The 17,291-nt window shown below is 36.1% G+C and overlaps 1 protein-coding gene across 1 annotated transcript in view; it reads right to left on the minus strand.

Moving 5' to 3' along the window:
- The window catches only part of Ttc6 (tetratricopeptide repeat domain 6), a gene marked incomplete in the record, with an annotated part of 231,700 nt that overhangs the window by 21,007 nt on the left and 193,402 nt on the right, over positions 1 to 17,291 (minus strand). The window contains 3 exon segments of the mRNA XM_013510165.1: positions 8,992 to 9,065; positions 9,254 to 9,382; positions 13,937 to 14,056. Of these exon segments, the coding sequence (XP_013365619.1) occupies positions 8,992 to 9,065; positions 9,254 to 9,382; positions 13,937 to 14,056 (323 nt within the window).

Raw genomic sequence — 17,291 nt, forward strand, 5'->3', positions numbered from 1 at the left:
TCTGTTTGCCAGTATTTTATTTAGTATCTTTGCATTTACATTAATTAATGAGATTGGCCTGTAGTTCTCTTTTTTGGTTGGATCTTTCTCTGCTTTTGGTATCAGTATAATACTTGCCTCCAGAAATGACTTAGGGAGAATTGCTTCCTTTTCAATTTCATTGAAGAACTTCAGGAGTGTTGGAATTAAATCTTCTCTAAATATCTCGTAGAATCCAGCTGTGAATCCATCAGGACCTTGGCTTTTCTTTGTTGGTAAACTTTTAATCACATTTTCAATTTTATTCATGGGTATTAGATTATTCAGGATTTTTATTTCTTCTTGATTCAACTTTGGTAATTCATGCATATCTAGGAATCTGCCCCTTTCTTCTGTGTTTTCTGTCCTATGGGAATAACGATTTTCAAAGTAGGTATTGATCTTCTGAATTTCTATAAGACCTGTATCAAAGATCTGTAACAAAGATGGATAGGAAGTATCAACATTTTGAAAATAGCCACACTTCCAAAATTATTGTACAGATTCAATGCAATCCCAACTAAAATACCATTAGTATACCTTACAGATCTGCAGAAAACATTCCTAAACTTCATCTGGAACCAGAAGAGACCCTGAATAGCAAAATTTCACCCTTTTTATTCCTTTTGCATGAATTTGAGTTCTTCCCTTTTTTGATAAGGTTGGCTAGGGGTTTATCAATTTTATTAATTCTTTCAAAGAACCAACTTTTTGATTCATTAGTTCTTTGTAGTGTTTTCTTCATCTCAGTTGCTTTAATTCTGCCCTGCTCTTTATAATTTTCTCTTATCTTTGGGCTTTGGGCTTGACTTGCTAATTTTTTTTAAAGTTTGACATGCAACGTTAGGCTATTCATTTGCTCTCTTTCTGTTTTCCTGATGTATGAGTTCACTACTATAAACTTCCCTCTGAGGATTGCTTTCACTGCCTCCCATAGATTCTGGGAAGTTGTATTTACATTTTCATTTGTTTGTAGATGTTTAATTTTTTCTTTAATCTTATCTGTGATCCATTGGTTCTTCAGGAGGCTGTTAGTTAATTTCCATGCATTTATGATGTGTTTTGATTCTTTTTTGTCATTGATTTCTAATTTTATTGTACTGTGGTCAGATAATATGCATGGGATAATTTCAGTTCCTTTTCATCTAATTAAGCATGTTCTTTGAGATAGTATGTGGTCTATCTTAGACAATGTCCCATGTGCATCTAAGAAGAATGTGCATTCTGATGTTGTGGGGTAGAACACTCTGTAAATGTCTACTAAGTCCATTTGTTCACAAGTTTGCTTAATTTCTGCTATTTTGCTGATTTTTGTTCTGGTGACTTACCTCTTTCTGTCAGTGGGGTGTTAAGGTCACCCATTACAATATTTGGTTTTTCATGTCTATTAAGATTTGTGTTAGATAGTTGCATGTTCCCTTATTTGGTGCATATGTATTTATGATTGTTAATCTCTTCCTCTTGAAGTTTTCCCCTAACAAGTATGTAGTTCCCATCTCTTTTGATCCTTCTTGGTTTCAAGTTCACATTTTCTGCAATCAGAATACTTACCCCTGCTTTTTTCTGGATTCCTATGGCATGGAGAATTGTTTTCCAACCTTTGAATTTCAGTCTATGAATTTCTTTTTTAGTTAAATGTGTTTCTTGTATACAGTATATTATTGGACTTGTTTCTTGATCTACTCTGCCAGTACACTTGTTTTAATTTGGTGAACTGAGGCCATTTACATTAATGGTTATAACTGTTATATGTTGGCTTATCTTTGTCATGTTATTTACCAGCTGTTGGTTTCTTACTTTTAGTCTCTGTTTAATTGCTTTCTCTGCTAGATGATTCCTTTCTATTGTTGTTCTTGAAATTGTCATCATTTTTATCTCTTTGTAGAATATCTTTTAGTCATCTTTGTAGGGTTGATTTGGCACTTATGAAATTCTTCAGTTCTTCTTTGTCATGGAAGTATTTTATTTCTTCATCAAATTTGAAGGAGAGTTGTGCAGGAAACATAAATCTGGGTTGGAAGTTATTTTATTTTAGGACCTGGAGTACTTCACTCCAAACTCTTCTTGATTTGATGGTTTGTGTTGAGAAATCTGCCATGATTCTCACGGGTTTTCCTTTATACGTGCTCTGCTTCTTTTCTCTAACAGCTTTTAATATTCTGTCCTTTTGATGAATTTCTGGGATCTTGATTATCATATGTCTGGGTGTAGTTTTATTTTTGTTATGGCTAGTTAAAGTTCTATATGCCTCTATAGAGGTTCTATATGCCTAGTTCTATATGCCTAAAAATAATCTATGTCAGATTATTTTTCCATACTTGGGAAATTTTCTGCTATTACTTCTGCAACTATTCTTTTTAGGTCATTTGTGTTGACTCCTCCTGTTTCATTGACACCTATTAGTCTTACACTGCTTCTCTTCGCATCATCTTGCAGCTGTTGAATTGATATTTCCTGGTTTCTCATTATTTTTAAGAGATCTTTCCCTTTGCAATTGTAAGCTGCAACACTGTCTTCAAGATCTGAAAGTATATCTTTGTCTTCATTCAAAAGGGTTTGCCAGGTTTTGATGGAAGTTTTGATTTCCTGGATATCTCTTTGAATCTGTTTCATGCCTTGTAGTGCTTTCCTATATTGTTTATTTAATGTTTCCATTATTTTTCTATGCTCCTCTATTTCTTATCTATGTCTCCTTTAGATGTGCTAAACAATTCTTTCATTATTGTTGTCATTTCACTTTTAACAGAGAGATTATTTCTGTTCTGATTTCTTCTATGGCCTGATGGAGTTGTATCTGTACTTCAGTTGCAGTCATTTCAGAGATCTCAGGTGTGAGACTTCCAAGTTCTCCTATGTCAGTGTTTCCTGGACTTCTTCGGGGTTGTATTTGCTCCTTCATCTTATCATTTTGGATGCCAGAAGTAAAACTCTGAGCCTCACCCTTCCCAGGAAGCTTACCAAAGGTCTCCAGGGTCCCTAGATTTTGTGGGTGTCAGGTTTGCCCCACAATGGTAGTGGGAGTTGGACCTCCAGGTCCAGGATTCCCCGGCAGTTGATGCAATGCAAGGCTCAAATGAGAACTGCAATGGTGGCCAAAAGCTGGCCTTTGGACCAGGGTCCTCAGGCAGTTGATCGAGGGTGTCTGGGTCTCAGCTGTGAACTACAATGTTGGCAGAATGAGGGACACCAGTCTGAGTTCCCCAGGCAGTTGATTGAGGGCCCATAACATATTCTAAATCTTGTTTTAATGACTGTCAGTTACCAGTACAGAAAACATATGTTCTTATTGATAAAATACACTAATTATACAAGTATATAACAAGTATATAACATCAAGTATATTCATTACACTAATGATGTTTCTGTTAGCAGTAGCCCACATACACAATGGTAGTCCCCTAAGATTATATTATGTAGTGACACTGTAACTGTCTTAGTCTGAAAATATACTGTATATCATTCACACTATGAATAACTGTGTAACAATTCAGAATTTAGCCTGTCATTAAGTGGCACATGACTTATGTTAAAAAATAAATATATTTCAGATATTTAATATTTCCTTATATAATGAAAAGAAACAAATTTTCATCACACAGGTGTTTTTACCTCAGATCTATAAAGGCAGTCTATTTCATTACAGACATCCACAGAGGAAGTCAGAAAGAAGTGCGTTTTATTTATTAACTTGTAAACAAATATGAGTAAATGATTACCCTGTGTATTCTCCCTAAGGTAGGGGTGAAGGCTGTTGAAGGAATGAAATATTTGTTTGTGGGCATATAAAATCACTTCACTAATTCACATGCATAATATCTGATAATTATATTTAGTCTCAGTTAACATCAAGATAAGGGAGCTAATGTTAAGTAAGTGCTTACTTACCAGGTACTGTGCTAAAAGCTTAACAAACATTATTTCACTTAATCCTTCCAACAACTCTTTAAGCTAGTTATAATTACTTACATTTTATGGATGAAAAGACAAATCATGACTCAGAAAAGTTTGCACATAGGAAACAGCATAGTGAATAGTGTACTAACTTTGCATAAAGCAAATATTTAAAACTCAAACTCAGATAGGGCTCATTTCAGAAATCCATGTTTCTGCAAACAGCCATCTCAAATGCATATTTTCACACAAAATACACTGTAACTGGTGTGAGAGAGCCAGAAAGCTGATTACTGAACCATATAATCAAAAGAAAGCCCTGGCATTTAGACCTGAGCCTGAACACACCAATCAGAACTAATTTTTTAGTGCTGTAATAAGAACTAAATAAAGGAAGAATGCTGCACAGAGACTTTTGACCATTCTTTTCATTACTTGCCTCAAGCCAGTTTTCAAATGCAATAAGATGTATCACTGTATACACATTTTGCCTTGTTAAAAACACATGAAATCTAAGATAACGTCTGGAAACTATCTTCTCCTAGATGCTGCTCAAGAGTACTATTTAAAACTGTTCCCCAAATTTCAGCCCTTCCTTTCATGAGACCTGCCCTACCCCATTATCTATGGAATATTTTCTTTTATGTCAATTCATTAAACTTAGCTAAATTTATTTTAAAGACAATCTAACTTCAGTACTATTCATAGAAAAATAAATATCTCATGTTGTTAATAAAAGAAACCTTAAAAATAACTAAAACTGGAGCTGGATGCTGTGATCTACAAAAAGTTAAACTTGAGGGCTGTACCAGCTATCACAACCAGAAAGTTTTTAAAGGAAAGATTTTTGCTAAGACTTTTCCCTAGATGTGTTTGTAAGTTATGAAAAAGAATTCATTTTGAAAGTAAGAAGTGATTCAGTTTCTCACAATGTGATGCCATAAGCCAAAAGAGAAAATTACAACAAAATTTGTTTTGCAGATCTTAATTGGCTTGATGATTCTGCAGTCTGGCAGCAGCCTGGATCCAAAATGCTCTGTCCCACTGTATGTGGATTTTTAGCCAGAGGAAAAGAAAGAGCATGTAGAAAAGGAAAGTGTGGAAGAGAGAGCCCCATTGGATACAGTGTACTTCTGTCCTATTTGAAATTTGAGCAGTTAGTTGCTTGTGCTTGGCTGAGATTCAGTTGCCTGTCACAAGCATAAATGATAGTCTATTTACCTTCAAGTTAGGTTATAGTTCACTATATATAAAGGCTTTAGGACAAACCAACTATATAGGGAGGTAGCTTTAGGCCAACCTTAACAGCTCTCCCCATCTAGTCAACCTCTTCACTTCCAGTCAACCTCTCAAAATTGACTAATGAGCAGACTGTTGTGCATTAATCTCGCTCTTGATTACCACTGTAAATAGACTTCTTTGGTCTCAAGTCCCACTGGAAAATAGCAAAAAAATGGGGTTTGTCCCCTGGTAACAAAGAAACAGAACAGTAAAAAGTTGACTGGTTAACAGTAGGTTACTTGAGGTTACTTTATGATCAAGGAGTTAGGCATAAAGCTTTAGCTGATCTATTTTGGTATCTACTGGCTTCCTTAAAGTTTTAGTTTACATATTTGCACTTAGCTTGAGTGACTCCATTTTGTTTACCTCATCCATTGAGGCTTGATGTCCATAATTTTGCTTAAAAGGTGATTTTTTTTTTTTTATTATTGTACAACCACACTGTGAAAACTAACTGACATACTCACAATTCTTACTCTGTGTTTTGGCTAACACTGCCCAAAAGTGGGGCATCAAATATTCTACCAGAGGATCCCACTGAATCAACACTGAAGCACCAGAGAAGATTAACTTCTGATATTATGGACAGGCAAAGGTTAGTATCCATATATTTGAGCCAACTGGAATCTTTTGAATTCATTCTGGGTTGTTACTCAGAAAAACAGGATCATTTTTTCCAAGAGAGATATAATAAAATTGTGTTACTTTGCTAAATAACTGGCACTGCTTAAGAAGCAAAAGTTTAGTAAAGAGGGTCACAGTGGCTTTCCATGTGACTGTGTTACAGCAACAATTCTAAACATGGACTAGCACTGTTTATCAAGAATAAACATACCACAGTCATTTTATGTAAAATGCATTTTTTGATAGGTTCCATTGTGTTCAGTATTTTTATCAATGAGTAGTAAAGTACTTACTTATGATGCATATCATTGTCTACATTTACTGAAATTTTCAGGACAATCCCATGTCCCTCATATTTTTCCCATAAATCATTGAAATGTTCCTAGTAGACTTATATCCAAATGTCATCATATTCTACCCTTCTTGCCCAAAAAGAAATGGAAAATTATTTAGGAATGCGTATCCTGATATACGGTTTATAAAACACAATCTCTCCTTTTGCATAGCCTAATCAATTATCAAAAATACAAAAAGAAAAAGTATGAGGCAGTGAATTGAAGCACACCATCATATAGCATACGTATATTACCCAAAGGCAGTGATGGAAGCTATTATCGTATTAATTAATCTAGTCACCAGCATTAACTTTAATGAGCACTTAGTCTGTTCAGAGTAAGTAACTAATCATTACACCCTAAAGCTGGAAATGGATCTGGAAAGCCACTTGGCAAGTACCTCAAAGTTAGTGATGACTAAAATCAACTCCAGAGAGGTGACAGATCTGAAGAGAGAGACTCCTCATGTTCTAACACCAATGAATGAGGAAACAAACTAAAGAAAGACCATTGTAGAAACATCAATTTTATTTTTCTGGAGATGTGTCTCTCAGTGTCCCTTAGGTTGATGCTCTTGTTCAGTCATCCTATGGCAGTTGGCCAATGGAAAAGCATAGCAGAATTCTACACAGCATCAATGTACATGTTCACTAACTATAAACAGTTGAGCATCTGTTATCACAAGTATAAAAGTATATAAAGGGTTTTTAAATAAAATGTGTGTCTGCATCAACCTAAAGCAATGTGCTCACTCAAAGAAGGTGTCTAATTCTCATTGCAGTGTCTACTCTTGATGAATCATGCGCTGAGTGGGCAACAAGGATACAGACACAAAAGCCTACAGCACTGACCACATTAATCACATACGTTACCAGATGTGCCCCACTGAGTTGTACAAATAAATCACAAATACCTCCCCCAAACTAAAGAATGTGGCTTGCAAAGTGAAAGATTAAAATGTATTTTATGCAAATATTAAGCATGGCAAAATAAACATATTGAAATGAGAAATGCATAGGACATATAACTGAGTGACCTCTCATTTAAAAGAAAAACATGAAGGTAGCTTCTGCAAAAAGATCTAAAAATTAACTCTACCATAAACTTGTGGGCGATTAAATTGGGCAACAAGTAGGATATTCAGCCTAAGGAATGCTGTCTCCTAGCAACCACAAGAGTGAGAACCAGAGATCTACAAAAGATACTTCAGATGTCTGCAGCCCCGTGAGTTCAAAGAGCAAAGCTCTAAAATTTAAAGATTTATTCCTCTTATAATATTTTCCAAATGAATTTTTTTTACTTTCCTTACTCTATATAAGACACCAAAAGTGAATCCCCACAGTTACAAATGGCTGCTTTGTATATTACCACTTACTTTGAAATGCAAAAGTATTTTTCCTGAAGAAATTTAACTAATCACCAAACATTTCTTATTGCTAAGTTCAGTAAAACTGTTAAAAACTCAATACACATGGAATTGGGACTCTGAGTTACCAGGGCTTTACTGATAATTTAAATTCTACTTTTATTTAAGAACAATAGAGATTGAGTCAGGTGACAGAGGTCTGTTATTTGAAATTGCAAAGCAGTATCAGTTTAAGGAGGCTCTGCTGTATATAACCAGCGATTACATTTCACAAAAGAGGTTGTGAACGGACACACTGGGAAACTTACTGACTCTAATAGTTGCTGGACGTAGGAAGGAGGGCAAGAGAGATGTTGCAGTCTGTTTTTAGTTTTAACACAATGCAAAGACTTCAGACATTTTGGGTCAGCACACACACAACAAAACAAACAGATCAGTGTCCTTTTTCCCTTCTTAAGAAAAACAAAGGGACTGTACAAAATTGCTGGATTAAAATGACAACTGTATAATTACATTTTGCTGTCTATATAAAATAAAAGGTCTGAGAATGTTTCTTTTAACATGAAGGCATCTTCAGAAGTTCCAGTTGCTATATGACTTTGTTCATAAAATAACAAACTCTCTCATAGGAAAATGTAGCTGTACTATATATGTCCTACAAAGGAAAATAAAGAATGTCAAGTTCCTAAGTAATTGAAACCATATTATGTTCTCTAAACTGAGTATTTGCAGAACCTATCTGCATAATGTATCAACTATTCTAATTTCTTCCTATAAATTCACTGCTATTGTATCTTTTATAAAAAGTAATGAAATCTGTAGCTTTTTTGTGTGTGTTGTTGTTTTTGTCTTTGTTGTTATTTTGTTACTGTTTTTTTCTCTTTAAAACAAAAAAGTGATGCTATAAATCATTACTTGGCCAAGTACATTTTATCTTATATTAAAATCCATGCACAATGAATCTCTGTGCTTTTAACCTGAAATAACCAAAAATTAATTTTCAGATATTGAATATCCATGTAGAAATGTAGACACTATGGTTAGCAAACTTTATATACTATATGCTAAATTATGCTTGTATTTTAAACTGATGGTCTGCATTTTAGACTTACATAAGTGTTCTCTCTATAACTTAATCATTTGTGTAACAATTTCAAAGAGAGATAATAAAAAAGAGATAATGTTTTAAATATTGTACTTTTTATTGATTTTATTGTTTTGCAGATATTTCTTGGTATTGTTTTAATTAGTTTTAGATCAGTTCCATTTTATGAGCAAATTAAACTAGTTTATGTGTAGATATTTCAAGTTATGCATAATTTTACTCTATGTATTTCCAAGGAGATTGCCTAGTGTATAGGCCTCAGTCACATCCACATTTTCCTCGCTCTCTTCCATCCCTTGCTGCCTTTTTCACGGAACTGTAACTAAATGGTCCCACTTGATTTCCCTTTCCACAACAACTGAACTCCATACCTGTGGTGGCACATGGCAGTAGCTTGAAAAAGACTGACGTTAGTCTGGCTTAGCAACGCAGCTTGTTTAAAATCCTGAAACAAGTTTATAAGTTTTTGTTAATTTTATAATATTGATGACATGTGCTTTCTTAAACTTCTAACTTTGGCTATAATATATACCTTCTGGAAACTTTATTTTTTCCTCATAAGATCACGAGTGAGGATGTATAGAGCCAATGAACCCCACCACTGTAAATTATTTAGACTCTTGTACTACTTGCCTTGACTTCAAGAATAGGGATTTTGGAGTTAGGATACAGCCCAATAGTAGAGCATATGCCCTTTGCATGTGCAAGGCGCTGGCTTTGATATTCAGCACAGCAAAAGCGGATGGGGAAACTTCTCCATGCCTGCAATGTATAGCAAAGTATCTCATTTACATGATTTTTACTGTTTATACCCAATGAACACCACCAGAGACTTTCGACCTAGAGAGAGAAGGAAACTCCCTGGAAAGAATCTTTGCAGTTATATGACTTTTGAGAAAACAGTCACCAAGGCCAGGAGAAGGGCATAACTGGGCCTTGTGTGTGGATCAGCTAAGGCTGCTCCCACCTCCCAAAATCCACAGTTCTAGACAGAAGTGTACCATTTTGTTCAGAGATCCAGAAGACTTCCTGGACCAGGCAAATGGAGACTCTAACCCTAATATCTGAAGTTTGGAAGTCATCTGGGATGGACTGGAATGACCCTGGGGAACAGATTATTTAAAACAGTTTAAAAGCGCTGAGTCTGCAGGAAATCCTGCCACTGTGACCCAGAACGCAGTACTCTCTTAGGAAGCAGAGACAGGATCTAACACTTAATGCTTTTCAAAGTCTTATGAAAACATTTAGACCTGAAGTAAAATAAGATCACTAAACTTAAATTAACAAAATATTTAAAGAAATACCTATAAATCAAATAACATATCAGCAGCAATACACTACACATATGAGATATAGATTAAATTTAGTAATCGCTATACTGTGCAGAGCAGCCTTCATAAGGTGAGAGTCCATAATTTATGAAGGAACAAACAGGACTTTTTTCCCCAGATGATTGTTGCTGCAGCCACATTCATAGGCAATTTTGATTGTGATGTCATTTGGCTAAGTTAAACAGAGGTTGAATACGCATCCTCTCCTGGAGGGGCAAAAGGAAACCACGCCAGCCCCCTCTTTCTGAAGGTGGCCAGCCCTCTACAGTATGAAAAGGCATGTCCAACTAGACAGGAGTGGACCATAACCAAGTCTCTCTCTCCCTCCCACCTCCTCCTCCTCCTCCTCTTCCTCCTCCTTCCACCCACTCTCCCTGGTTGTATACAGGAATAGGCTGGTTGTCCTGGGCAGCAGGATGAACTTTCTGCTATTACTAGGGGTGAAAGAAGGAGCAGTAGGGTCCAGTCAAGCACTCCATGAGCTACTAGAGCAAGAGGCATCGGTCACAGACCAATCTCTGAATGTAGGTTCTCCGCTTAGATTTGATGAAGCATATTTTGATGCTAAATGGGAGTATTTGAATAAAAAATTTATTATCTAATCAAATATAATCTAGTCAAACACGCTGCCAGGTATCTTCTGAATCACAGCATTCCTTCCATCCCCTCTGGAACCTTACTCTATCTGCTATCTTCTGGATCCTCTCTCACTGCCCTGACCTAACAAGGTTTCACTCAATCCTCCTCACCCTGGAAACCACGCATGGTCACAGCTTTCTAGTTCTCACCACCACCAATCTCCCTGAAAGCATACTCAGCACTGTCTCTACATTTTGCAACCTGACTGTAAAGACATTTTTTTAGCTTATTTTTATTCTTGTCAAGGTAATCCCCGTACACAGTATATAAGACCTAAGAAAAAAATAGTACTTAAATGCTAAACAGTGACCCTCTTTTCTACTTCCTTTACGTCCCAACTTCCCAAAAAGCAATCATTTTTCAGCTTACTATCATTTCTTCTGGTATTTACTTTCAAATGTCTAAGTACCATGAGCATTGTATATTATTACAACTTCGCAACTGTTTTCTTACTGCATAGAATAGAATTAAGCTAACAGCACCATTCCACACACTTCCTGTCTCCCAGCACTCCTACACATCTCTGACAGTTTTGTTTGTCTGTTGTGAATCAATTTACTTCCCTGAAGTATCTTATCCTTGGCTTCCTGTTCAGATGTAAATTTAGGACATTAAAATCCAAAGTGGTTGTTTAGAGTGCTTAAACATTGCTTCTCCACTACCCTTAACCTTGTGGAATTAAATCTTTTTTATTAATTTACTATTTTGTTTTTTGTTTGTTTGGTTTTTTTTTGTTTGTTTGTTTTTCCGGTACCGGGAATTGAACTCACAATGTTGCGCTTGCCAGACAGGCACTGTGCCACTGAGCTAAACCCCAGACCCCTTAATTCACTATTGTCATAGTAAGTTTTTAAGAAGGAAAAGAGATAAATGTTCTCAATCTGACACACTTAATCATTAACTCCTCAAACAGTTCCTGTCTAAATGTTTCCTGATTAGTGTTTGCTGAAGGTCACACAACTATCAGTTCACTGTTATAGTTTCAGCACTTAGAGACTGGACTTCTCCATTAATCCCTCCCACAAAAATCTTTTTTCTTGGGTATGTTTTAAGATTTTACTTTTATCATCTCAACCTTTATTATTCTTTCTTACATCCTTCATTACTTCTTCCTCAGTCTACATCATTTTTAAATTTTACTTAATTATTTTACTTTGCACAGAGGAAAAAAATCACTTTTTGGCTTTTAATTTGTGTTTTCCTGGCATGTCTCCTAGCCTTTTGCTTTTATCTGCCTATGTCATAATGTTTAAAGTGTGTTTCTTATGACCAAAATGTAATGCATATCTTTAAACTTTCTCATCTGACATTCTCATCATATATTTGGGATCTTCTGACCATTCCCATTTAATATAACTACTCATGATGGCACTTGACTATCTTACTATTTGTTTTCTGCCTGCCTCCTCTGTTTCTGTTTCCTTTTTCCAGATTTATTTTCAGATTCTTTTAATATTCTATTTTGGTTTTTCTATTTCATTCCTCACTGAAGAAGTCACTTTTGAGCAGATGCTTGAAGGAAAAGAGGGTGTGAAGCACACAGATGAGTGAGCAGAGCGCGGTACGCACAGGGAACAGCCTGCGTGAAGGCAGGCAGGGAGTCTGGCCTTGCCACGGACTAGCAGGAGGGCAGAGGGGAGTGAATAGGGAGAGAACAGCAATGCCATCAAAGAACTGAACAGCAGTCAGATCACGCAGGCTCTTGGTAGGTCATGGTCAAGAGTTCAGGTTTCAGTCAAATTATGATGGGAGACACTGGCAGTTTTGAGCAGAGGTTTAACTCGACCTGGTTTATGTCTGGGCAGCATGAAGAAGAGCGAGAGTAGAACCAGTCAGGGTGGTTAGGAAACTACTGCAGTATTCCATGCCCATGGATTCTGTTTAGAGATCTAAGTTTGGATCTGGCCCAGTACTTACTGGTGAGAAGATGATAGCAGTCACAATTATGAGAACTGATTTAACTCAAAATATGCTTTAGTGCTATAGCTGACTGGGACTTGCTAATGAGATAGATGTGGGGTGTGAAGAAAGACAGGGTCAACAATGGTTCTCACTAGACCATCAGCTGCCAAAGACCAGAGCTCTGCCTTTTTTACTTTGGCGTCTTCAGTTCCTGTCCATTAACTGAAGGAACATAGAGCATCTGGAATCAAGTAAAGCTCAATTCAGATTTTTCCCTGGTACTTGCTAGTTGAAAGATCTTATGTAACCTATTTTGAAGGCCGGTTTCCTTATCTGTAAATTGTCCAACTTGGTATGTATCAGTTGTGCAGTATAGTTCATGTTGCCCTTTAGTGCTAACTATTTAACTGATAGGTAAAACAGGTTAGGTATTTAACTCCCCAACAGCTGGGGTCATTTGCCCCGCACTTCTGCTTTTCTCTTTCTCCACCCCAATTCTATTGCCCAAATTTCCATAATTTTCTTGTCTATAGCAAACAGAAAAGTCCTTTAGTTGTCTGTACCAGAGGTGGTCCCTGATAGTATATTGCAAAGATATGTTTCCATATATCAAGAAGTCTGAAGGAATTCAAATGCTGGGATTACATTTCATCATAGTGTAAACTGCCTAGAAAGTGATTTTGTTGGATAGAATCTCAAAAGATGACTACTGGAAAATGGAAAGAATAGGAGATGAATGCTCGACTACATAAAGTTACATTGCAGTTCCTCAGAACTAAAGACACAAAACTGCTATTACAAAACTGCAAATTTCAAATTGCTACTTTTTGCCTTTTTTCTAGATTTTACTTCCAAATTACTGTAAAAGAAATAATAACAATTAAGTTAAAATGAAAATTATGAATTTTGTTTCTTTTAAAATGAAATAAACTTCAAGCTGTTTTTTCAATATACTACACATACTTATTCCTATTACAATTTTGAATGCCTGTTTAAACCCTATCACCTAAATTTGAACCCTATCACCAGAGACTGTCCTTAGCAATTATTTCCTGCCCTGTTTGTAGCAGATTTATTGTGATATATTTTCAATGGGGAAAGAGGAAAATTATGAATAAGAAAGACCACTAGGCAGCAGAGTAAATGATACACAAATCATTTGCCAAATAATTCAATTTTGTGTTTATTTCCTTTGGAGGTAATATTTTTCATCAAATTAGAATTTTATGTACTGGCTACTTATCTGTGATAAAAATAAAGTGAAAATGCACACTTTTTGCAGATTCTATTAGTCACTGGAAGTATTTCAATATAATTCTTGCTAAAATTATCACTCCATAATATTGTTATTTGGTAGCACTAAAAACTTGTTCAGAGACGTTTTCAGAAGAGAGTGGGGAAAATCCAGTGGGTTCTTTTTCATACAGTGACAAGAAAGGCTCACCTCTAATGCAAAGCCATACTGCTCTAGTTCTGTGTAGATGAGTCCACGATTAATGAAGGTATTTAATGTTACAGTTTCTCCAGCATCAAGGAGCAGCACAACTCCAAAATCTATTAATGCCTAAAAGTAAAATAATCACTTAGCAACATAGATGCAACCTTATAAAACCTTACGGCACCAGCCATAGGCAAACGTGTTTATGCTTGTGTTGGAACTCACAGTAAGTGCTTTAACTTGACTTATAATTTGGGACCAAAATGATCGTGCATAAGATTTGAAAGGATACTGCTATTTTTTAGTTAGTGGTGTCCACTAGGCTTGCGGAACATGTGCAACTTGTGAGTCACCCTGTGCGTGCCCATCGGTGCCTGGGCTCCAAGGAGGGATTTAACACCTGTTTCCTCACTCAGCAGTCTCACCATGCAACTGTGGGTAGTAAAGCAGAGCACTGAGTCCTGTTTACAATTTAATTTCTTTTTATTGTTTTATTGCCTTCTTCACCAAACTCTAAGCTCTATGGAGCCAGAGCTTATCTGTTTTGTTCATTGCTGTAAACCCAGGAACAAGCACCATCACTGAATGAAATAGGCAGTTTTTACAAAGTGAATGAATCATGAATTGCTGAAAATCTACTTTAATGAAACTAAGATATAAGCACTTGTAGGAAAATTATTTCAAAATGTCTTGATAGGCATAGTCCTTGCTTTCTAAAGGCAGTGGTTTAAGCTGGGGATCTACTGAAAAGACCTGCTTTCACTTCAGCTTTTTCTTTTCCCATCCACTGAATAAACAAAGTTTTGCTGACCTCCACTCTCTTCACCACATACTGGGAGAATCTTAAATTTGGACTAGAATTGAATCCTCGAAATTATTTTCCTAGGGAATGGTGTGTCCAAAAGGACCATATGGTTTGATTAGAAAAGAGCCAAGTCTGCAATATATGTGCACCCATATTTATAGCAGTGCAATTTGTCATAGCTAAATCCTGGAGACAACCCAAATACCCATCAACTAAGGAATGGATAAAAAAGATGTGGTATTTTTCTACAATGGAGTATTACTCAGCTATAAAAAAGATAAAATCCAGGCTTTTATAGGTAAATGGATGCAAGTAGAGACCATACTCATAAGTGAAATAAATCAGACCCACATGTGTAGACATCATGTTGTCTCCCTAGTGTAAGAACATGAGAGAGTAAATAAAACCCAAAATGTACAATAGTGTTAGGAAAGGGAAAGAAATTGCTCACAAGAGGAAACAACTAGGACTAGGGAAAGGAGAAAAGGAAAGAAAGAAGGAAGGGAAATATATATATGTATACAGAAGGATGGCTGGGATAGCTGTACTGCTGATGTCTAATAGTTTATTGAAAGGAACAGTTAATGCTTTATTTATTTATATGACCAATTTTGCATGCTTATGTCTGGTAATCTGAACAATTAATTTGAAGACAACAATATGCAACATAACAACCATTGTTGAATTTCTAGCATTTTGTTGGGTGACACTCTGTATTGTTTTTTTGTTGTTTTTATTTTTTATTCTGTTTAGTGGTTTGATTAATCTTGCATTTTTATAGCTGGTAATCTGACCAGCTCCGATGAAGATAAAAATATGTAATATAACAACCACTGTTAACCCTTATCATTTTGTTCTGAAACCCTGTATCATTGTTTTTGCTGTTTCATTTTTGTCTATGTTGTTGGCATTTTGCTATTGTTCTTTTATTTCTTTTTCTTTTCAATTATCTTTAAAATAAAAAAGAGCTAAGTCTTATATACCTGAAGCACTTGCTGGCTGAAAATGGCAAATAAATAATATTTTGCTTTTTTGCTCATTTTTTCCTGCTCTAGTATTTCCTGATTGGGCACCCAAGTATCTAAAAATATTGCACTGTGCGGTTGAAGATCCTATATGTATACTATGGCAGTAATTATAAGTAAACATTGCCAGCACTGTACAAGAGATTCATAATGGTTTTTAAAAATCTAGAAATTTAGTTTCAAAGTGTCTGGCCTTTCCTTTTACAGAAGCAGAGAATGTAAAACCTGTAGGGTAACTTAGATTTCAGTAAGCAGCTGAATATGTGGCATAAGAAGAAACTAATGCTAGGAAGTGAGATTTTACGCAGGTCAACTGGAGGGGCAGGCACAGGTTTTAGGAGGACGAGTGGTCTTTCCCGGATTTGTACCATCCTCTACTGTTACCAGTTTCTCAGTTGGGGAAAAGTTACTTAACCCTAAGCCTCATTTGCCTCAACTGTGAAAGGGGCATGTTGAAAATTCAACGTATTTTTCTAAGAGTCCACTTAGAAATATTTTGAGTGCTTGTTGCTAAAGCATTTAGTCCCATGCTTGCCACACAGTACTCTAAACATGTAGTAACTATTAATGATTTTTATTAATATAGAACTGTAGAATCAGGATTCGCTTCTGCTTAGTTGTTTAGGAAACCATATCTGGGAGAACACTTAAGTGTAATTTTTGTTTTAAAGACACTTGATTTTTCTCAGCCTAGTGATGGCAAGAGTGCTAAGAAACTGGAAAGGGTAGGCAAAAAAGGAGGAAGTGATACTGTAAATAGCATCCGTCCCACGTGCTGGAGGTCACATGATTTTACTAAACTGCCTAAATACTGTTAACTCAGAAGCAAACAAATCTGTGAATGTCAATACAGGTCTCTAACTCCCTATGTGACTTGGAAGAGTTTCCTGACCTCTCCCCTGCTTCCACTTCCTTGTCTGGAAAATGAGCAGATTAAATATATGGGGGTCCTAGCAGCTCAAAATCATCAATATATTGTTATTCTAATTTGGTCTCTTTTTTTTCAGGCAGTTTTGAGTTTTCTCTATTAACAGGGAATTGACTATTTTATATATCTGAGATGATAAAAATGTGACAATTGCTTCCCCACCCAGCCACTGTTTTGAACTTCAGGGTTACTTACCTTCCTGACAGGAAGAGGGGTAGGGAGGGACGGTCAAAGCACCTGCTGAGCAGGTCACTGAAAAATGATCTTTTAATTAGCTCATTAGATCTTAACAACCCCCTTGTTAGAAAGCTTAGTTATTCATTTGTTAACAATTCTGGAGGAAATTCCAACACTCTGGCTACCAGGGACTTTGCATCCTTTTAGGTGGAATTTGTTCCTCAACTTCTTCCCTACAAAGCTCATAGATGTCTAAATTCCTAAATGTCTAAACAGATTTAAATAAGTTTCACAGTGAGCGAGTATACCTACATGGAACAGTGGGAATGTGAAGAACTTAAAGAAATGCTTCATTTACTATAGAAGGGGTAGATGAGCAGGGGGAGACCACTGGATATCAGAAAAAGAAAAGCAAGAAAGTCAGAG

This window comes from Chinchilla lanigera, unplaced genomic scaffold (genome assembly GCF_000276665.1).
Source record: "Chinchilla lanigera isolate Chin_1 unplaced genomic scaffold, ChiLan1.0 scaffold00008, whole genome shotgun sequence".
In the NCBI taxonomy this organism is placed as follows: domain Eukaryota; kingdom Metazoa; phylum Chordata; class Mammalia; order Rodentia; family Chinchillidae; genus Chinchilla; species Chinchilla lanigera.